The sequence below is a fragment of the Adiantum capillus-veneris genome, chromosome 11, assembly GCF_014529385.1.
Source record: "Adiantum capillus-veneris isolate H3 chromosome 11, ASM1452938v2, whole genome shotgun sequence".
Taxonomy (NCBI): Eukaryota; Viridiplantae; Streptophyta; class Polypodiopsida; order Polypodiales; family Pteridaceae; genus Adiantum; species Adiantum capillus-veneris.
The window spans coordinates 127249207-127272456 of NC_140941.1; the positions used below are offsets into that span (position 1 = coordinate 127249207).

Genomic DNA, 23250 nt, shown 5'->3' on the forward strand with positions numbered 1-23250 from the left:
TCTCTTTTTGTGTCCATCTAAAGGTGACTGCCTTCTTTTGAAGAGCATGTAAAGGTGAAGCAATCTCAGCGAAATTTCGGATAAACCTTCTGGAATAGGAGCATGGTCCCAAGAAACTTCGGACATCGTGTACCGTCTTCAAATCTGGCCATGACTTGATCGCTTCAACTTTTGCACGATCCATTCTGACACCATCCTTTGAGACAATGTGTCCCAGAAAGTGAATCTCTTCCAGAAAAAATTCACTTTTCTTTGCATTGATGAGCAACCTATGCCTGCGTAGCTCTTTGAACACAATGGCCAAGTGATGCCTATGCTCCTCTTCATTCTTTGAGTAGACTATCATGTCATAAAAGAATGTACCAACAAACTGCTGGTGTGGACGGAAAATTCTGTCTATCATCCTATTGAACGTAGCAGGAGCATTTGTGAGACCAAAGGACATCACTAGAAATCAGTAAAGGCCAAACGTTGTTCTAAAAGCAGTCTTGTGCACATCCTCTGATCTAATGCGGATCTGATGGTACCCACTCTTTAGATCTATCCTGCTAAACATAGCTGCTGCTCCTAATTTGTCCAGAATATCATCAATTCTAGGTATAGGGAACCTATTCTTGATGGTATTCTTGTTTAGTGCACGGTAGTCGATGCACATACGCCATGAGCCATCCTTTTTCTGCACCAACAACACTGGAGAACATAATGGAGATGAGCTGGGTTGAATCAACCCCTTTTCTAACAGCTCCTGTACTTGGCCCATTATCTCTTTCTGTTGAGCCGCACTAATCTTGTACGGAGGCTTATTTGGTGGGCTACTGCCTGGCACCAAATCTATCGCATGGTCCTCGGGTCTCTCTGGCGGTAATTGAGACGGTAATGAATCGGAAAAACAGTCACTATACTGTTGTAAAAACATTGACCTTTCTTTATCTAGCACAGATAAATTTGATTCATCACAATTTGATACTTCACGTGCAAAAACCAAGTACGCAAAAAGATGCTTTTTCATTACAGAAGTAATAGCAGAAGCTGATACAGTGGGAATAGACTCCACTTTAAGCTTTACATCCAGAATGTGAGTCTTTCCCCTGCTCTGTACAGTGATCTTTTTGTTGTAGGCATCCATGATTCCCTGTACATGAAACAACCAAGGAATACCTAACAACACATCACATCCGTCCAGTGGCATGATGTAAAATTCTTCAGCATCTACATAGGACTGGATATGTAGGCGCAACTTTCCAATGATTGGTGTCACAGCCTCTGTATGGCTAGGACATGCCAAACCTGCCTCTGCTGTATACCCCATCTCTTCAGGTCTGATTCCCAACTTTGAAGCCAATTCTGGAGAAATGAAGTTGGCTTTGGCACCTGGATCAAAGAAGATAAGTACTGTTTGATCCCTGACCTTTCCCCATGCTCTACAAAGCTCACTTGCATCTGAATTTGGCTTGTCGCCCACCATATCTGGCACTAGACCAGCCATGGGCTTCTTTCCTTTCTTGTCCTCCTTGTCTTCAGAATCAACTGGCCTTTTCTTTGTAGGACAGTTGTAAGCAATGTGGCCAGGCTGCTCACAGATGAAGCATTTGTTCTCTGAGCTCAGGACCTTCTTTTGCTCTTCCGACTTGCGAGGAAAACGTCTTTTCCATTTCTTCGCAGGTCCCTTTTCTGATTCAGCCGTAGCTTTGTCTTTCCCTGCGTTGGCTGGCTCCTGAGTCCCTTTCAGAGCCTCCTTGGGAACATACTTCTTCGCTGAATTTTTCTTGGCTGATCCTTCCTTGACGCCAGTATTGAATTCACAATCTTCTCCCTTGAGCAAACCATTGCCAGTGTTTGCTACCTCGATGAGCTGCGTCAAAGTAGTGACTTTGGTCTTCGTGCAGTATTTTCTCAATCCTTTGGGTAGGCCACAATAGTATTTTTCAATCTGTTCTGTCAATGGCACAAACCTATAGGAAGTTACTGGAAGTAGAGCTTTCCAAAACTTCCGATTGTAATCATCCAAATTCTTGCAAGTGGCAGCATTAAGCTGGTGCCATTCTGTCATGACATCCGCTTCAAAGTCATCAGATAACCATGCTGCTGCAAAAATCTGCTTGAAGTAAATCCATGTGGACGGAGCTTGCCCTTGAAGCAATAAAGTTGTCCACCATTGTCCCGCATTCCCTGTCAAGAAAGTGGCTGCCTTGCGAACCTTTGAAGCCTCTGTAAAGTTTCCCCTTGCATAGGCCTTGTCAAATTGCTGGAGGAATGAGAGAGCCTTCTTCCTGTCATCAAACCCTGTAAAGGTCGTGAAAGTCACACCTTTGCCACCTTCTTTGTACGGAGTTGGCCTCTCCAGCGGCGTTAAATTGTCATATGGAAGTGACTCAAACATGGGAACACTGTTAGGGTTCATTTGTGTTCCCTGACCGCAATTAAGTTGACTTGGAAACGCCATATTTGGCTGCTGATTTGTAATTCCAGCCATACCAAAATTTGCATGTGGCATCCGAAATTGGCCCTGAGTACTTTGAAATCCTGGTAGCATGCCCGTGACACCATACATGGGGTTAGGCATCATCGTTTGAGCACCCCCGAACACTGTTCCTGACGTGTAAAACTGATTTCCAGGTGCATGACCAGCCATGTTCTGGAATACCGATCCACCTCCAAAATAGCCAGGGTGTATTGAAGGTGGGGGGAAGACTTGTTGCATAGCCTGTAGGTTGCTTTTCTGCCCCTTAGAACCGGCTATAGGCTGCTAAAAAGTGGCTGGCTGAACTGGTACAGCTTGAAAGACTGGCATCTCAGCCACCTGTTCTTGCACCTTAGGCACAGGTTGTGGAGACTGCATGTTCTCCGTCAAGTGTATAGGTGTTTCCATTGACTGTGCAAGATGAATCACATGTGCTTGAGCCTTAACAGGCTTTTGAATATGATCCAGTGACCCAACTTGCTGAGACGGAAGAGGAGGTTGCAGAAAGGCTAAAAACCTCGGGTTCTGCATTACTTGTGTGAACATAGCCACAGCAGTAGCCAACTGGGTCCTGAATATATCATCATCCGTCTGTGGTGGTCTTGAGGACTCACCCACTTCATGTGTCTGTTGACCCTGTGAAGAGGAAACCTCTTCAATCACATCATCTAGTCTATCAACCATAATTGCAATTCCCTGTGTCTGGTCTATGATCCCCTGTGTCTTCAAGCCCAAACTGACCAAGGCTCACTTCTATGGGAAAAAGTGATTTAATCCCGTCGATGGAACCATGAAACCGGCCTGTAATATCCAAAAAGGGCGGTAGACTTTAAACTTAAACCTTATTTGCTTTCACCCATTTAATTTGTCGTCCACTTTACCTGTACTTTCAAGACACAACAAAGGGGAGAGGGATACAGGCTGCTAGATTGCACCTGTATGAGTAGACCGACACCAGATTGGCCCCTAACTTAGGCGCCCCTTTCGGTATTTCTTTATTGTTCAAAAGAGGGAATAAACGTTGTAGTTCCCTACAAGCTGCCCCGCACAAACTTGGCTGAATTTCAACTGTTCCGGCCCGATTTCGGTAACATAACTGTACTAGGACCCTTCACAGTCAGTATTCCCACGCATTGACTAACTTCTCCGACGCATACGGGCACTTTGCAAGACCTGGCGAGAATCTGCAGCACGCTGAATTCTCTGTTTTCAGCCCCGAAAATGCGCCAGATCACCTGTACAACGGTCCTCTCGCGTCCCCGAACCTCCTGGGGGTATTAGGGTCCGTTTAGGGCCAAAACCCTAAACCTGCAAAAATACACAGCAGGCTGTAATTTACTGTTTCGGGCTCCGTTTCGCGTGCCGGTCGCATCCGTAGCAAGTCCTCGAGCTCCCGCACCTGTAGGGCTACTTGCCCTTTGAATCGGACGAGATTTCTGGCGTGAAACCTCTCCGAATTCACCTGTACCTGCGGGGGATTAGCCGCTAGCTAATCCAGTACCTGTGCAAGAGGCTCTTGCCTCGGCAATCGCACATGAACCCACACAACTGTACATTGGTCAATTGAAAAGCCCACTAGAGGGGCATAACATACTGCCATAGAGGAGAGAGAGGGCAATGCGTAGCGTGCAGGGCATCACTCCTTGCACCGCACTGTACATAAGAGGGAAAGCAAGCACTCCATAGCTCTTAACTTGTGACAAAAACTGAAAATGAGCCTCTCCCAGCTTAAAATTCAGCGCCACCTTCTCTTGCATGAGGAAAGTGCACAAGAATGTGCCACTTGGCACATTTACAAGCATTTTCCCGTTTCGGGGTTGCCGCCTAAAAATCTCCCAACCGGTCGCCCAGTTGACTTCACGACAGAGTAAGAAAATGTTCTCCTTGTCATTCCGGAGGTAATGACGCAAACACATTTTCAGGTCCCAATTAGCAGTTTCCTAAATTTTAGGAGATGCTGCCATTGTATCTTTCTAGGTCATCTGACCCCCTTTGTACACTGCAGCCAAACCCAAAACTGAAATGTAGCCTTTGTAGCAAAGAATTCGCTTTGGCTAGTCAATGACCCCACTTTGGCTAACCATAGTCTTTGTCCAACCTTAGTGCTCTCTTGCCCTCAGGCCTGGACTCCCTCTGAACAGTTCCACACTAGCTATGCAATGCAGGGCAGTTAGATTTCCCGAGGGGTGTTTCCAAAAAGTGAAAGTAAATAAATAATAAGAAAGAAATCAAAAAAAAGGATAGATAGTAGTCACACGCTGGTGACAGTGTTTATGCAGCAACAACAAGCTGCGGAAAGGAGGGAGCTCCTCAACTAAAGCGCTTCAATCTGTGGTGAAGAAAATGGACCAATTTGAAGGTAAAGATGTAGCAAAGTATCTATGTGGATATGTAGAGGAGATGGAGCTTCATCGAGTGCCCGAAGCAGAGATGGTGCAAAGTTTTGAATTAGCTGTGGTTCCCGAGATCAGAGAACATGTAAGGGGGAATTAGAAATGAGCATGGGGCAACTTGGGAAGCATTCAAATTAGCCTTGAAAGAAGAGTATTTCATGGAAGACTCTGAAAGGGTGACAAAGAGGACTTTTCTAGAGTGGGTAGTTCGGCCAAAAGAGGGAATTTCGCCTACCGAGCTGCTAAGGGAATTTGAACGCTGCTATGATCAACTTTCAAGGACTGAGAAGGCTACCCTAAACTCATAGAAGACAGAGCTCTTTTTGCAAGCTGCACGCAAAGAGATTAAAATGAAGTTAGAGTTACTGCTTAAGGATAAGGATGCGGAAAAGGGCTTAAAGACTGATTGGAATGAGGTCGAAGATGCAATTTCACTGCTAGCCAAGCTACAACGAAGAAGAGACAAGATGATCGTCAACCCTACTCAAGCCTCAAGTGTTCCCGAGAGTCCCATGAAGCCTGTGATTGTGGTTCCAAAGAGTGACAAATCCATCCTCGATGATATTGTTAAGGGAATGCAAGAATTGAAGTTAAAGCTTACAAGGCTAGAAGAGAAGGGGCAACCATCAGGCCAATCTACAGTGCAACGACCTCAAAGCAGAGAAGGTTTTGTAAACAGATGCATATGGTGTGATAGTACTGACCATGGAAGGAGGGATTGTGAAAGTTTCAAAGATGCATTGACAAAGGAGCTTGTTTTCTTTAAAGATGGCAAAATTCACTTAAGTGAAACAGATAAGCTCTTGGGTACAAACTTTGGCAAAGGTGGAATGAAGAAGCTAGTGGAGGACATGGCTACTAGCCATGCCATCTTAATGGTTGAGGCAGCCGCCTATGGGCTGAAGGTGGAGCCTATAAAGCAAAAAGGAGTCAAGGTTGGAGAAGAAGCATCTAATGGGATTGGAGAACTGTGGCCATGGGCAATAGAGTCTGCTGTGAAAGGTAAAATGACTAAAGAAGTTTTACATGAAGCTGGAGACTGCATTCTGCTAGAAACAGGTTGGAACGACCCTGTTGACTCTTTGTCAGTGCATGCATACATTGCCAAATGTCAAGCCAATGAGGCCGTTGTCGAAGAGAAACATAGGCATGAGAATGGGGATGAAGGGCCTTCAAAACGGGCGACGAGGAGTGGAGGCAAAAATGACACATTGCCTCCTAGATCACCTTCCCCACAACAGATGCCTCTCCCCGAAGTGCATATGCAAGAAGCCTCTAAAGAAAAGAAGAAGGATGCAACAAAAGCCAAAGCAAAGGGTCCGGCCTACAAGCTCCAATCTGACATAGAGGTGGCAACAGACCTCAAAAAGGTTTTGGAAGAGAGAATTTTGAACAGTAAGGTGGAATTTACGTTGGGTGAGGTCCTTAGAATAGCAAAAAGGGAGTTTCATGAAGAGATAATTGATATCATCAAGAGGAAGCGGCAGTCTCTTACTGAATCTATCCATGTACAGGGTGAAGAAGAGACTTTAAATACACAAGGAGTACAGGTCTATGGTGAGCAAGGTGATCAAACTATTGTTGAATGCTACAAGTCTAGGGGAGGAGTAAAACAGGTTCACTTCTTGGATGATGAAGATGAAGTCGAGACCACTCACAAGAGTTACTACTTGAAGAGTCATTGGGCAAGAGCAACTATTGAGACCCTAGTGAAAGTGGGAGACTTAGAAGAGCCATACATTGCGTTGATAGATCATGGGTCAGAAATTAATCTTATGTCAAAGAGTTTATATCAAAAGGGCAAATGGCCAATTGATATAAATCATGGATGGATGATCCATGCAGGAAACAACTCATCACGAGAGTTGTACGGAGCTTGTCCAAATGTAAAGGTGACTATAGGGGATGTGAAAGATTATCAGAATTTCTTTGCACAGGAGATGTCTACATACCCTCTTATCTTTGGGCAGCCATACATCACTGCTACTCGCATGGAAACCAAGGTAATGGACAATGGGTCAGCTTATGTTGGGATAAGGAGCAAGGATGGGAAGCGTGCAGTACAATTCCTTACAGTTTGTGTGGACCATGAAAGGAACAGTGAAAGTCTTAGAGAGCAACCCTTGCCAAAGACAAACAAAGAATTCAAGGACTACAGGGATATGAGGGGTTTTGGCCATGTACCATTGTAAAGCGGGATTGTAGTGGTACAAGAAGAGAAAAGTTCTCGCATGATGTATATCCAAAGGAAACATTTTATACAGGTTTTGTAGGATTAACAGACTATGGATCTATTGCTTTTACAAAGTGTGAGGACTTAAAGCGGGGTGAACGACAACATGTAAATAGTGTGCAAAGAGGTTTGAAGATGAATGGTTTGCTAGAAAATGATGAATGCATTACAGGAGTGTTTGATGAGTATTTGTTTGTGGATACTATGCAAGACTTGGAGTCTTTAGTGGATTGCAATTTGCGTATGGGAAGTGAGGTTGTCAAAGTTTGCTCAATAGAAATGTATAAAGTCATTGAGGATTTACAAGTGGAGACCAAGTACAAGTCCGTGGCAAAGAAAGTGAAACCAGTGGCATTACCTCTACCAAAAGATTGCAAAAATAAAATGGAACAAGCTGCTTTGCAACCTAGCCTTCGTGACCCAAGCAAGATTGGACACAAGTTCACACAGGAATCTTTTGAAGGAGTTAAAGGTTGGTTGCGAGAACAGTTTGACAAAAGCTGAAAAGATATGCTTTGAAGACATGCTTGCCAAACACGGAAAAGCTTTTGCATTTGAGCCTCATGAGATAGGGTCTGTTGATCCATCCATTGTTGCTCTTATAGTGATCTTCACTATCCCTCATGTACCTTGGAACTTGAGACCTATTCCAGTTCCAAAGGCTCATTTGCCAAAACTCATTAAGCTGCTTAATGAAAAGATCAAGATGGGTATTTTGGAGCCTTCTTGTGCTCCATATTCAAACAGGTGGTTCGCAGTTCCGAAGAAAAATGGTTCTTTACGCTTTATTCAGAATATGCAACCTGTAAACAAGGTGACAATCAGAAATGTGGGTACAGCGCCAGTTGTAGATGAATTTGCAGAGGCATTTGCAGGAAGGGCAATATATTCTATGGGAGATTTGTACTCAGGGTATGATCAGTTTCAACTAGCAATGGAAAGCAGGGACTTGACTACCATGAGGACACCTTTGGGCCTAGTAAGGACGTGCACCTTACCTCAGGGAGCAACTAATTCAGTTGCACATATGATGAATGGTATGAACAAAGTTCTACGTGACTTCATACCTCAAACTACAATGCCTTTCCTTGATGATGTGCCAATCAAAGAATGTGATGTAGGTGATATAGATGTGGCTCTGGACTCGAAGGGGTGTCGCAAGTATGTGGCAAACCATATCAATGATTGTGAAAAGATCTTGTCAAGGTTGGAAGACGTGAACCTTACCTTGTCTGGCCAAAAGGCAATGTTTGGTGTGAATGAAGTTCTTATTGTAGGACATATGTGTGGGCCATATGGTAGAAGGCCTTGTCCTGCAAAGATTGATGTAATTCAAAGAATGAAAGAGAAATGCATAAATGTCATTGAGGTTCGAAGGTTCTTGGGTGCATACGTGTTTTATGTTATCTGGATTCCGCATTATGCACATGTAGCAGAGCCTTTGTATCAACTTTTGAGAAAGAACCAAAAGTTTCAATGGGAAGAAATGCATACACATGCCATGAGGAAATTAAAGAAGTTGTTACTTATGTCACCAACTTTGAGGAAAGTAAACTATGATTGTGGAAGACATGTGATTGTGACAGTAGATAATAGCCCCACAGGAATTGGATGGGCGATTGGCCAAGATGATGAAGATGGTAAGCAATATGTAGTGAGATTTGGAGCAAAAGTCGTAAGTGCTCGTCAACGCAATTATCAACAAGTGAAAAGGGAATTATGGGGAGCAGTTACAACCCTGAAATGTGATAAAGAGTATTTGATAGGTGCAAATGTAATAGTGGAGACTGATTGTCTACCTCTTCTTGGAATGATCACAAGCTGCTCAACTCCTGACATTGCTATGTTAAGATGGATTGCCTACATAAAGTCCTTAAATCCAGAATTTAAGCATATTGCAGGAAAAGATAATCCGGTCGCGAATATGCTTTCAAGAGCAAGGTATGAAAATGAAGAAGACATGGTTGTCGAGGGCGATGATGTAGGCACAAGGTTTTTTTTTGTAATAATGGAAACCCAAATCAAAATCCAACATCCACCAGATGGTTCCTTCAATGCTAATGACCTAGAATGGGTAGATAAAAGGTGTGAAAAGTCTATTTATGGATATGCTCGTGTCCCTTATTTTCCATGGAGCCGTTTAAATGATTTTCTTGAAGGAAAAGAGACCGTTGCAAATATGAGAACTAATTTTAGGCGACATTCGGTGAGAAGGATTCAAAGGGGTAGTTTAAAACAACCATCGATTGATGGCTATTTGAAAGAGGTATTGTTTTGGTGTGTTTATGGTCCTAAAGACATACATGGGAAGCAAACAATGGTTCCACAATCAAAGATAGGGAAAAGAAATCGCCCACGTGCTCAACAAGGGAATCGTATGTGTGGTTGTCAATGTGACTTATTTGCAAAGAGGTTGTATCTTCTTGAAGAGGTGACTTGCATTCGCTACATTCAAATGTATCATATTGATGAGAATGACAAACTCTGCCACAAAGAAGGCATGGTGAGAACTGTAGGTCGAAATCTATCTTTTGCATCTTGGCTCTATTTAGAAATCAAGTCATGGGTCTTCGACATGTTGTGTAAGTTCAAGTGCATGAAGCTCATATTCAAGTAGTTCACGATTAAAAAGCGAACAATACACACTACACATTTGCCCGTGATGATTTTCTTTCGATTAAAGACATGCTAGTAACATGCATGAACTATACTCTAGTGATGCCCAAAGTGTTCGAATGTGGACTCAACGATGTCTTCTACTATGAGGAGACTACACACAGTAGACCCTTTGTGCTTGGCATTCAAACGCATTGGCAACTTGAGAGGTTTAACCTCTATGGCAACAATGCTAAAATCTCCTCGAGTCCATGGAGATCTCCTCATAGTAGAAGGTATCTGTCACAAAGTGATGACGTGGCTACCGACAGCAGAAACCCTAATTTCTGCCAAAATCCCTAAAATCATGCAAACCCTAATTTTGCATAAACCCTAATTTCTGGAAACCCTAACCCTAACTGCTGGCTGAAACCCTAAAATGGCTGGAAACCCTAAAAGCAGGCGGCCATGCCGCGTGGCAGCAGTGTACGGATTCCGGAAATCACAGAGGTGGGAAAAAAAAGCACCTAGCAACGCAAATTAGGCTTTTTTTTTTGCTACGCAAAATTGAGAGAGAGAGAGAGCTGATTTGCTTTATTTACAAAAGCCTCAGAAGAGAATTTGAGAGAGAGAATCTCTGCTTTTGATTTTAAGCTTTTGGGGCTTTGCTTTTGGGCATCTCTTGTAATCTTTATATGCGCGGTGAGGGCCTCACTTCTCAGAGCATCTGGACGCAGAGTCTGAGAGTGAAACCCTAACCGCTCTTTGTACTTTGACATTGATTTAATACATAAAGAAATACCGAATGGGGCGCCAGTCTTTGGGGCCAATATCTCTAGGCACGGAACTCCGCCGGGCCAGTGCAAATCTATTGTGATCTGTGAATTGTTTTGAAGTGGTTATTTGGTGCTATCGCGATTGATTCTTGACTTGGAGTGTCCAAGTCTATTACAGTGGTATCAGAGCACGGCCGATTTCTCTTCTACGGGAAATCCGATCCCCAATTTATTTTTTCCGCGGCACCTATGGCTTCACGCAAGGATCAGTAGACTCCCTCTGCATCTGGAGATGCGGGCAAGGATCACAACGAAGATTCCGACAGAGAGTATGGCCCGCCTTAGCCTACTCGAGCGGAGCAAAGAGAGATGAAGCGTCGTCAATTGATCGACGATGCAACAAAGATGATGCTCAGTTTTGCGAAGGATCCGAAATTGGCAAAATATATGAGCGAGACTTCTTTTCAGGAAGTGCATGCGCAGTGGCAGAAAACCACTACACCACCCCTGAAACCCGCTCTCAAGAAACCTTCTGATCACATACAGTATTCAGAGAAGGAATTACAAGAGGTGGTTGATGCACGGATTGCTCAGCTTTTTGACGCGCAAAAGAAAGCCAAAAAGCACGGCAAAAAGCAGAAGAAAGGGACTGACTTCCCGGGATATTTGGGTCATCAGTCGACATTTGACAAGGCAAAGAAACAGTGTTCGATTTGAAGGAGTACCCAGTTCTTCTTCTTCTTCTTCTTCTTCTTCTGACAGTTCCTCTAGCTCTTCAGATTCGGGCGAAGAAGACAGAAAAGGTAAAAAGTGAAGCAAAAAACAACACTTCGGAAAGGGCAAGAAAAAGGCAAAGAAGGCTAAATCTCGCCCAGAGACTGACAGTTCTACTGAGAACTCATCTACAGACAGCTCAGATTCCGATGAGGAAACTTTTATACGAACAAGAAGAATTTTTACAAAGCCAACCAGTATGACTTTCTCGAAGATAAAAGCAAGAAAGTCCGAGAGTTTAAGGAAGGTGGCCACTCGATCAAGTATGATACTTTTTCAGGATACTCAGATGCTTCGAAGGCTTTGTCTTTTATACAGCAGTTTGACATCGCTTTCGCGGGAGGACGCTATTCAGAGCACTCCAAGATTCGGAGAGCTGCCTCTTACTTTAAGGGGAATGCTCGCACTTGGTGGTCCACGCTTCTTTTAAACAAGACTGCGCCAATTAAATGACTGAAATTTAAGAAGCTTTTTATTTCTTCTTGGTTGACGCAAGAATATGAACGAGATATACGAGCTGCTTGGAACCATCTTCGGATGACCAAGAAAGATACAATCAATGCTTACTGTGAGAGATTCTGGAGCTCTTTTCTACCCACCTCTTCATTCAAGAAGACCTCGTTCAAAGAACAGATTGAGCGGTTTACCTTGGGTCTACCTATAGAGATCCGAGATCACTGCTTGGAGCAGAAGTCAGCTTCTATTCAGGAGTTGATGAGTCATGCTAAGCGGGGCTTTGACATTCACTCTGGCAGTCTGACCTACCCCACAGATGAGGCCATGACACAACGAGCCGAACAGACTTCTGGGAATGAAAGTAGAAAGAAAAAGAGCAACCCAAAGAAAAAGGATGCACGACCCAAGCTTACTCCTCAGGAGTGAGCTCGATTCATCAAGGAGGGGAAGTGCTTTGGATGCGGGGAACATGGACACATCTCCGTGAAGTGCCCTAAAAAGGCACAGAAAGAACAGAATGATAAGGACGACGATAGGCCTGAGAGTTCGAGAGCAGCTGAGGAACGTGGACGAAAAGGCAAGATGAAAACAAGACTGGTTCCAGATTGTGTGGGTACCGATCCCGGCACTATGGACGAGAGTACAGAACTTTGTCGAGTTTGGGGCAAAGTGAAAGATCAAGAGGCCTTGATCTTCTTTGATGGAGGAGCCAAGGCCAACTTCATTTCACTGGAATTGGCGGCGCAGCTCGAGATTACTCCCGATCAGATGCGACCACTTGCGGAGGCAGTTCTAGCGGCACCCGGCAGGGACGTAGCCATTACACCTGTCATTGGCAAACTTCCAAACTTCGGTTGCATTGTCAAGGGTATTTGGGGCATGAGGACTTATTCATAATTCCTTTGGAGGGTTGTGATGTTCTCTTAGGGATTCCCTGGTACCACAAGAACAACGCCGTGGTTGATTATCGGGCGAGAAAAGCGACTTTGACTACAGAGAAGGGCAGAACAATTGTACTTGATATTAAACTGAAGGGCGAGTCTGTCCCTATTGTATCAGCTTCGGCCATTTCAAAATTAATGAAATCCAGTCTGTTTGTTTACTCGATCTTTATGAAAGAATTGAGCGATAAGGATAGGACAAATATGTCTAAACTTGATAAAGAACGCCAAGATTTTCTCCACTCTCACGCCGATTGCTTCTCAGAGGGCCTACCAGGAGAGTTACCACGTGCTCGTCCTGAAGATCATACCATTGATCTGATACCTAGAAGCACACCACCGAACCGGCCACCTTACCGTGTAAGCCGAGCACAAAATGAAGAGATTATGAACCAAGTGAAAGACCTCTTGGAAAAGAGTCTTGTCCAGCCTAGTACTTCACCGTATTGCTCTCCAGTGTTGTTGGTTTTGAAGAAAGACAGATCTTGGAGGATGTGCATCGATTATAGAGCTCTCAACAAAATCACCATCAAGAACAGATTTTCGATTCCTAGGATCGATGATATACTCGACAGGTTACAGGGATCCTCGTGCTTTAGCAGGATTGACTTGAAGAGTAGATATCATCAGATCCGAATCGCGTCGGGAGACTCTACAAGACAACCTTTCGGACTACTTTTGGGTTATTTGAGTTTTTGATGATGCCTTTTGGCTTAACCAATGCTCCTGCAACATTTAACCAGATGATGGACAGGATTTTTCGAGAGTACATGCTATTTGTTGGCACTTTCTTTGACGACATTATTGTTTCCCCCAAGAATGAGGCAAAACACAGAGATCATCTGCTTCAGGTCTTTCAGGCATTACGAGATCACAAGTTAGTGATTAATGCAAAGAAAAGTGAATTTTTCCTACCAGAGATACACTTTTTGGGACACATTGTCTCAGCAGCACGAGTGCAAATGGACCCGGCCAAGATAGAGACTATTCGTGACTGGCCCGATTTGAAGAATGTCCATGAAGTTAGAAGCTTCTTGGGACTGTGTTCGTACTACAGGCGGTTCATACGAAAGTTTGCAGAGGTTGCTTCCCCTTTCCATGTCTTGACATAGAAAGGAGTCCCTTTCTCGTGGGGATCCACAGAGGTAACTGCCTTTCAGACTTTGAAAGAGAAATTGACTAGGGGACCAATTTTGACTTTGCCGGACTTGGAGAAGTCATTCGAAGTATATTGTGATGCTTGTGGTCGTAGTCTGGGTGTGGTCTTGATGCAAGAAGGCCATGTCATTGCTTACGAGACCCGATTGTTCTCTAGGCCGGAGATGATAGCATAGATATATGAGAAAGAGCTTTTGGCGGTTATCCATGCTCTTACTCAGTGGCAGCATTACCTACTCGGAGCGGATTTTACTGTCCTTACAGACCATCAGAGTTTGTCACAGAAGCAGCTTTCGGAAAAGCAGATGCGGTGGACGAACATCTTATCACAGTTTCACTTCCAGATTGTCCATGTGCAGGGACAGAAAAATGTGGTGGCAGATTTGTCTCGGAAGCCGTTGGTTCTGGCTATTTCCGCGATACATCATAGGAGCTTCGAGGATATGGTCGATCAGTATGCCACAAATGCAGATTTTGCAGATATTTTCACACGGATACGGGATGGGGAGACAGTAGCAAGATACTCCATTCGGGAAGGCTACTTGATGAGAAAAACCATGTTGTGCGTTACACAACCGTTGAGGGAAAAGGTTATGACTGAATGCCACTGTCCACCTTTTACGGGTCATCGCGGCATTGCTACCACCATGAAGGGGGTAGAGAGATACTTCTGTTGGCCGAGACTCAAAAAGGATGTGGAAGAGTTTGTGCGCAGTTGCTTAGTATGCAAGAAGGTCAAGTTTGATAGGCATAAGGCATAGGGATTGTTATGGCCTTTACCCATACCCACCCCCCCCCCCCCCCCCCCCCGGGAAAGTATTGCGATGGATTTCATTTTTTATCTCCCCAGAACACAAAGTGGTCACGATGGTATCTAGACTGTTATTGACACATTTACCAAACAGACTCATTTCATTCTAGTAAAGAAAACAGTCAAGCCGGATCACTTAACAAGACTATTTGTGGCCCAGATCTTCAGATTACATGGCATGCCTGAGACGATTGTCTCCAACAGAGACCCCAGATTTACGAGTTTGTTTTGGAAGGCAATTTGGGAGAACATTGGCACGCGATTGCAGTTCTCGTCAACGTTCCACCCGCAGATTGATGGGCAATCTGAGATTGCAAATTCAGTGGTTCTAGATTTATTGAAGTCTTATATCTCTGATCAGAAGACTCAATGGGAAAAGTACTTACCTTTGGTGGAATTTGCCTACAATAACACGATACACTCTTCGACGGGAAAGGCGCCATTTGAGATTGTTGAAGGTGCTGCGAAGGTTCCACCCTTCCTAAGCACGAAAGATAAGATCTTTGAAGCGGATGAATACACGCGAGATTTGGATACGGCTTTTGCCAAGGTTTGTGAGACTTTGCAGAAGTCTCAAGAACGACAGAAAAAGGCAGCGGATCGCCATCGTCGCGATTTGAAATTGAGGGAGGATGATTGGGTGCTCTTACGTTTTGAGAAGGCACGCCTACGAAAGAAAAAGGAAAAGGAGAGGCTTTTTCCAAAGCTTAGTATGCGATACTATGGACCTTTCCAAATCGCTGAAAAGATAAATGATGTCTCCTTCCGCTTGCAACTGCCAGATACTTGGAGGATTCACAATGCATTCCATGTGAGTCTCTTGAAACCTTTTAAGGGTGATGTGCGTGATGATGGGGAGCCTGATAAGCAACTCGAAGTGGAAGAAAACGAGGAGATCCTTGTTCCTGAACAGATTTTGGCACATAAGGATACGAAGACTAAAGGTAAAGTCCGAAGGCGGATCTTGGTTAAGTTCAAGAACTATCCTGCATTGGATGTGAAGTGGATGGAGGAGGACCTAGCAGATACTCCTCAGATTGTGAAACTTTACCTCGATGCTTTTGGTTTAGCATAGTCTACTCCAAACGGAACCCAGAATTCAGCTTGGCCGGAGATCTGGTGCAGTGGGATGCACAAGAGGGGAGTCACTCCACTCCTTTGTCAACAGATGCCTTGATTTAGATACTAGAGTCACTGATGTCTCTTTGAGCTTCAGGGATACTGAAAGCTGACAGTATTCTGTTGTATGACTTTAATGAAATGGAATTCTTGATTATGATACTGATTTGTTCTTGACTTCTCTTAAGTGGAGGAGCTGATAGACGAAATGACTGCAGCATTTTGGTCTGATTGATCTCGAATAGACATGGTTGCAATAGGGATTAGTCAATCGGACGATGAGGTCCCGATTGGACCTAGATGCGATCGCTAGCTACATTGCCGATAAATCATGGTCTAAGATCCGAATGAATGTTGAATGTCATGTGATGTCCTGTGATGTCTAGTGATGTCCTGTGATGTGATTGTCGATTTGGTACATGTGCTAGATGTGTGTTCCTAGTACATAGGTACTAACAGTCAGTGTCTGCTAAGGCTTTTATGGCTTTTGTCGGTTTTGCAGGCGTAATCGTGGTCGATTACAATGCTTTCAAGAGGGGGGTGTGTCACAAAGTGATGACGTGGCTACCGACAGCAAAAACCCTAATTTCTGCTAGAAACCCTAAAAATCATGCAAACCCTAATTTCTACCAAAAACCCTAATTTCTGGAAACCCTATCCCTAACTGCTCGCCGTAACCCTAAAATGGCTGAAGCAGGCGGCCATGCCATGTGGCAGCAGTGTACAGATTCCGAAAATAACAGAGGTGGGAAAAAAAAGCACCTAGCAACGCAAATTAGGCTTTTTTTTTTGCTACGCAAAATTGAGAGAGAGAGAGAGCTGCTTTGCTTTATTTACAAAAGCCTCAGAAGAGAGTTTGAGAGAGAGAATCTCTGCTTTTGATTTTAAGCTTTTGGGGCTCTGCTTTTGGGCATCTCTTGTAATCTTTATACACGTGGTGAGGGCCTTACTTCTCAGAGCATCTGGACGCAAAGTCTGAGAGTGAAACCCTAACCACTCTTTGTACTTTGACATTGATTTAATACATAAAGAAATACCGAATGGGGCGCCAGTCTTTGCGGCCAATATCTCTAGGCACGGAACTCCGCCGGGCCAGTGCAAATCTATTGTGATCTGTGAATTGTTTTGAAGTGGTTATTTGGTGCTGTCGCGATTGATTCTTGACTTGGCGTGTCCAAGTCTGTTACAGTATCTCGGACGTGGCGTTCGAACACTTTGGACATCAGTAGAGTGTAGTTCATGCGTGCGACTAGCATGCTTGCTTGTTATATTGAGGATGTCTCTAATCGAAAGAAAATCATCACAGGCAAATGTGTAGTGTGCATTGTTCATTTTTTTATCCTGAACTACTTGAATGTGAGCTTCATGCACTTGAATGGGAGTGTATCCCTTACACAACATGTCGAAGACCCATGACTTTTATTTGTAAAGAGAGTCAAGGTACAAAAGATAGATTTCGACCTACACTTGTCACCATGCCTTCTTTGTGGCAGAGTTCGTCATTCTCATCAACATGATACATTTCAATGTAGCGAAAACAAGTCACCTCTTCAAGAAGATACAACCACTTTGCAAAGAAGTGACTTTGGCAACCACACATACGATTCTCCTTTCCCTATCTTTGGTGTCTTCTCCGTGCGTAGAACCATTGTTTGCTTCCCACGCATGTCTTTAGGACCATAAGCACACTAAACAATACCTCCTCCAAATAGCTGTCAATCGAGGTTTCTTTTAAGCTTCCCCTTTGAATCCTTCACCGAATGCCGCCTAAAATTAGTTCCATATTTGCAAGAGTCTTCTCTCCTTTAAGAAAATCATTTAAACGGCTCCGTGGAAAATAAACGACACAAGCATATCCATAAATAGACTTTTCACACCTTTTGTCTACTCATTCTAAATCATTAGCATTGAAAGGACTATCCGGTGGATGTTTGATTTTGATTTGGGTTTCCGTTACTACACACACAAAATTGGCATTAGTGTGGTTTCTGTGGATACTAGTTAAAACAAGTGTAAAAAGGCTCGTGTGAAAACCAATTTAATCAAGTAGAGGGCAACAATTCGAAACTAACTTAGAATGTCGTTTGTCGATTTGTAATGAAAAATAGATGAAATAATGATTTGTGCAGCTCCGTCGTTCTTGTTTGAGTTAATAGGGGTGGTTCAGAAGATAAGTACAATGGTATGTAGGTAGAGATAAGGAATGTGGAGATTAAGAAGAAAGTTGTAAAGAGAAGTCAAGACAAGAGGGCTCTCGGGCTTAAGAGAATGGCATAGGTGGCTTAGAAAAAATGAAAAGTGTAGGCAAGGAGGCAAGATGCACTTAGAAAGAAAGAAAGCTTTATTTACGTCTTCTAAAGGCCGAAGTCAGCCTATGAGACAAATCAATGTACATCTAGTGGTAGTCCAGGTGTCCGGAAAAGAAAATACTGAAAATAAAATGCTGAAATGAAAGCTGATCTAGAACCGGGATGTGCAGTGTGGTGGTATGATGGTAATGTGTGGTGGTATGGGTATATATGGCTCTGGCACCGCAGATACTGACCATATGAATATATAGCTGTGGATGTAGCTTTGTCACAGCAAAAATGACTACCTCGTGCTGAGTGAAAGTAAAAGTGTGAGGGCATACCCGTATCAGAGCTGGCTAGAGAGGAACCAACCATCAAGGCTTGGGGAAAAGGAAACCCTAACCTCCTCATGTTTCTTTAGTCTATTGTTATTAAAAGTCACTCGCAAGAGTGTACTCAAGTCGAGGTTTAGGATTTTCGATTTAATCGAGGTTTGGCATATACCTTTGTTGCATGTTGGCAGGGCACTACCTCCGCCACGCTGGAGGTAGTGCTCGAAATTTAACTCCAGCCATCAAGCTGACCATCAATCAAATTGTGTCATTGTCAATCGTTCAAGTGTGAAATCTTCTACTGGGTCAGACTCGTGGATAGGTCCGAAATTTATTTTAATCGGTCTTGTCCTTCGCAACGGTCATGGTAGTTCACAGAGAGGAACACACTTCGGTTTGCGAGGGTTTGCAAAGGGCAAGGAAGTAGCTAAAGCTTTAATACCACTGTAATCACTTCCGGCGAGTGGTCGAACAGATCAACAGCGGCCGGACATTATTTTCCAAATTTTGCAGCAAAAAACATAAGACCCGGGAAATGAGACAGACCTAGTGTCAAGCTCTCAGGGGCCTATCTCCATTTATTCGAGTCAGACTAAGACTCGAATTATGTGTAATAATATACAACGTAGAACAATACAAATTCTATTTTTCCCAACTATATTTGACACATTTCAAAGGTTACATTATGTATGTACTTTTTCTTCCGGACAGAAAAGTAAAAATAACTATGTGCTTTAAAGATCTCTCTCATTTAAACCTTCTTGAGAGTAAACAATGAACATGTAGTTACTGTTAAAAAAAGTTCAAAACATTTTCTAGCGTGAGCAGCTGTATAGTAGAGAGAATACCGTATTGAACCTCTTTGACAAAGGAAAGCCAACTTCTGGGAATGATTGCTTTTGTGCTGCCACCTGCTTTCCTATCGATGTTACCTTCATCTCATAGATGGGGCCTTCATATTTTCATCAGTTATACACGGTACCAAATAAAAACTTCGAAACAAGATCAATTTCCATCCAGCACCATAATCTCTTGACTTAAAAATATTTGATCCATCAATGCATCTTTGTTTGGCATCTTACACACCAGGACCCTCTAGTCCTGCCCTAGCTTTATCCATCTCTTGGCTGTAGTATTGCTGCACACCCATTCATGTGACAGATTTAAGACAAAAGCTTAATCTAGAGTTCTTTCTTGTATCATGCACATGTGCAAGAACATTGCACACAACACCAAACAGAAATCGAAATTGAAAATTTCAATAGAATAAATAAAACCTTTTCTCCTGTTGCCCTATCTGCAGTTCCAAAACAAATGGTAGGCCCCGTCTTTCTTTGGGACAAAACCTGTAAAATATGTGGCATTAGAAATCATATCCGCTACATGCACAAGTGGTAAGAGATGAGAGCTGGAAAGAATCTACATCTCTTGTTGTCACAGAGATTTCTAGTGGTGCTCAGTTTACGCTTAGAACTAATGTGACATCGGTAGGTTCTTTGGATTTCATCCCTTGTTTGTTGTTTGATTCATGAAGAACCACGTGACAGCCATGGCCTACATCTAGCCATGGATGTATAGGCCATGGCTGTAGACACTAATGCATTCTAAACTGGTGCAAGGGCACGCTCATTCAGGCCATGCCCCTTACTTGCTCAAGCTAAGAAGCTCAGGTTGTATAAGAGGAGATCAAGAGAGACGTGCATGAAACTGAGAATGAAAAGGGGAAGACGCCCCGCGTGGGTTGTATGTGTCGCACCTGACGCCCAAACATGGACAGGGTGAAGGTGGAGCGAGGGGAAGTCGGAGGTTTAAGAGGAAGCAGCGGCCGTCGAGTGTAGACATCCGGGGCCTCATCCTCATCATCACCACTACTTAACCCCACTGCGGCGTCAGGCTCTGCAGAGATGGGGGAAGCAGTTGGCTCCACATCGTTGAAGGCGTGAAATTCAGAAGAGGAGGGCATGGGCGCCTCGCCATAATCGTCCTTATTTTTGCTCAGCATTCCCATTGTGCTCACTCGCTCTGTTTGCAGGCAGGCTCTCCTTGTCGCTCTACGTAAGGGACATGCGACCATTGGTTAGCTAGTCTATTATTTTTGAAACTAGATTCTCTTTAGAGCCGTTTTGAGACAAGCTAATATAAGGATTCCTTGTGGAGATTCTCTCTCTCTCTCAATTGGAATTTGGAGGGGACAAGATGCACTTCTCGTGCTTCTCTCTCTCTCTCTCTCTCTCTCTCTCTCTCTCTCTCTCTAATAAGGGAGCCCTTTCGTAAGCGATGGGCACAGTGGGAGCAGGGGAGCACAAGCGCGAGCACCGACGGCGAGGGCAGAGGCAATGGGGGCAGTTGGATCGTGCGTGCAGAGGACAGAGCGTCAGGCCCCCCCTCGTCACTATATGGCACGGCTCCAACCAGGGGGGATCTATGGTGGGAAAGAGAAGCGAAAATCGCATTGCAATCTCAACCGTCCATCAACTCTGTGAACTGGGGTAAACTATAGGTGAACTCGAGGCAAAAATGGCGCCCCGAGTTCACTCCCACTTCACCCACCTCGAGGGATGTGGGTCGCGAACCCGGGACGTCTCTGTTGCCACACGAATGCCCTATCACCACGCTAGCGTGCGTCGATGCCCATGTTGGCATGGCACATGATCACACCCTAGTTTACCCGCCCCTAGTTCACCCACCCCTAGTTCACCCTTAGTTCACCCCCAGTTCATTGCACGATCCGACGGCCGAGATTAAAGCCGCCTTGCCCCCCCAGATAAGAGGAGTTGGAATCCTCATGAAAGGAATACGTATGCAAGAGTGGATGCCTCTTCTTTTTGGCCTACCCCAAAGGGGCGAGGCCTCGATGCTTCCCCTTTTTGCTAATGAAAAAAGGAAGGTAGACTAGGGACTTGAATAAGTCACAATTATAGCAATATATCGAAAAATCTCTCTCTCTCTCTCTCTCTCTCTCTCTCTCTCTCTCTCTCTCTCTCTCTCTCTCTCTCTCTCTCACACACACACACACACACACGTGCGCATGTCAGCTTGTTGGCGTCGAGTTAGGTCTTTGAGCGAGCTTCAGAACGAGCTTTTTTTTTTTTTTTGAGGGTCGCCCTCCCCACCTCCCCTTCCTCCTCTCACCGCCCGTGTGCTTCCTCCTCTTCCCTTGCTCCTCCTCCTCAACCTCCTCTTTCAATATCCTCCCTCTCCTTCACTTTCTCCCTCCATCTCCTCCTCTAGCCGCCCTACTTTCCTCCATTTCCTCCTCCAATCGCTCTCTCTCCATCTCCTCCTACCTTCCTCAAGGTCCTCTTCTCGTTCTCCCTTCTTCCCCTACTACCCTCTCTCTCTCTCTCTCTCTCTCTCTCTCTCTCTCTCTCTCTCTCTCTCTCTCTCTCTCTCTCTCTCTCCCCCCCCCCCCCATTTGTCTCTCATTCTTTCTCTCCCTCTATCCTCTAACTCCTCTCTCCCCCTCCCTCTCACTCTCTATCTCTCTCTGACTCTTTCCCTTTCCAGCTGTCTCTACCTTGTATCTCTCTCTCTCTCTCTCTCTCTCTCTCTCTCTCTCTCTCTCTCTCTCTCTCTCTCTCTCTCTCTCTCTACCTTTCACTGCAACTCTATCTCTGGCTCCATGTGACATAGGAGACATGTCCTGGCCTCTATTGGTACTCGTTGTACCTACCAGTCTTGATCCAAAGCTGGTGTAAAGATGTGCGTATGTGGCCAATAGCGCATCGTATCCCATCAGATAAGTAGGTGTCTATGTATCAGGGCCTCATCAGAAAACCATCCTCACTGAGGTGGAGAAGATGTTCTCTATAGAAAGCCATATTCGTGCCCAATTCGTATGCTGGCTGTATCCAAGTCCTCATGGTGTTAAGCAAAGTCAAGTCCTAGCGGATGAGCCTGCATGATCTCAGACTGTGTAAGAGTCAGAGAGAGGGGGAAATCTATCCATGATGAACCCATTTTCCTGAAACCATGATGTCATCTCTCCATACCAGCATGTTGTATCTCCCTGCATAGTTAAATGTAGTGAGGACTCAAGTGCTAGGCGCGTATATCTATCTCTGGGGAGGTCCCATAAGCGTTGTATAAAGGAGACTGATATGGTGAGCGCCTCAACCTCCATGTCTCTCCATCCCCACCAGCGTGACCCGACCTCCCATGATGGTCCAAAGAGGGGCCCCCATATCTGAACACTATAGAGTAATGCGGAGGCCACCAAGGTGTTAAAAAGGCAGAGCTTCATCTGAGGCTCCGAAACTAGCTGAGAGAGAGAGAGAGAGAGAGAGAGAGAGAGAGAGAGAGAGAGAGAGAGAGAGAGAGAGAGAGAGAGAGAGAGAGAGAGCACACGAGAGGGATATGGATAGCGCGAGAGAGATAGAGAGGCGTTGTTGCAACGAAAGTGGGAGAGAGACTTCTTACGACGAAAGCTAGAGAGAATCGCTTTCTAGAAAGAAACAAAAAAGAGAACCAAGCACTAGCGATATCGCTATTGCTCGGTTCTCTCTTTTTTTTTTTTTTAAGTGAGTTTTTTTATGCAAGCTGAGTCTACCGCTAGTTGTGAACGATCTTTTTTAATGCTAGCTCATGGACTATCTCGTTGCAATCACTCACAGGCGCCTACTAGTGCTCCGATCAGGCCTGCAATCGCCCACTAGGCTGCAATCTTACACCCGCTTGCTAGACTCTCTGGCACACCAGCCTTCACGACAAGAATTAAGGAGCCTGAGTTTGAGCATGCTCATAAGATCTTACTCCTCAACCCTACATCCGGTTGCAGCAGGCTTCTGTATAACCCCTAGGCCAAGACTGATTCAGGAACATTGTGCTCTACAAATAAGGCCTCTCTTGCCCCGCTTGGCGATCAGGCCTGCAATCTTACACTCGCTTGTTTGGCGACCTCCTTCAGAACC

General features: G+C 44.5%; 1 protein-coding gene across 1 annotated transcript in view; it reads right to left on the reverse strand.

The window, feature by feature from the left end:
• Positions 1-20422, reverse strand: part of LOC147447985 (uncharacterized) — a 41806-nt gene extending 21384 nt beyond the window's left edge. Inside the window, exons 1-4 of the mRNA XM_086523878.1 lie at positions 20097-20422; positions 19618-19686; positions 19427-19478; positions 19189-19292 (exon numbers count right to left, since the gene is read on the reverse strand). Of these exons, the coding sequence (XP_086380004.1) occupies positions 19189-19292; positions 19427-19478; positions 19618-19686; positions 20097-20414 (543 nt within the window). The 5' untranslated portion in view covers positions 20415-20422. The remainder of the gene's footprint in view (positions 1-19188; positions 19293-19426; positions 19479-19617; positions 19687-20096) is intronic.
• Positions 20423-23250: the final 2828 nt, after the last annotated feature.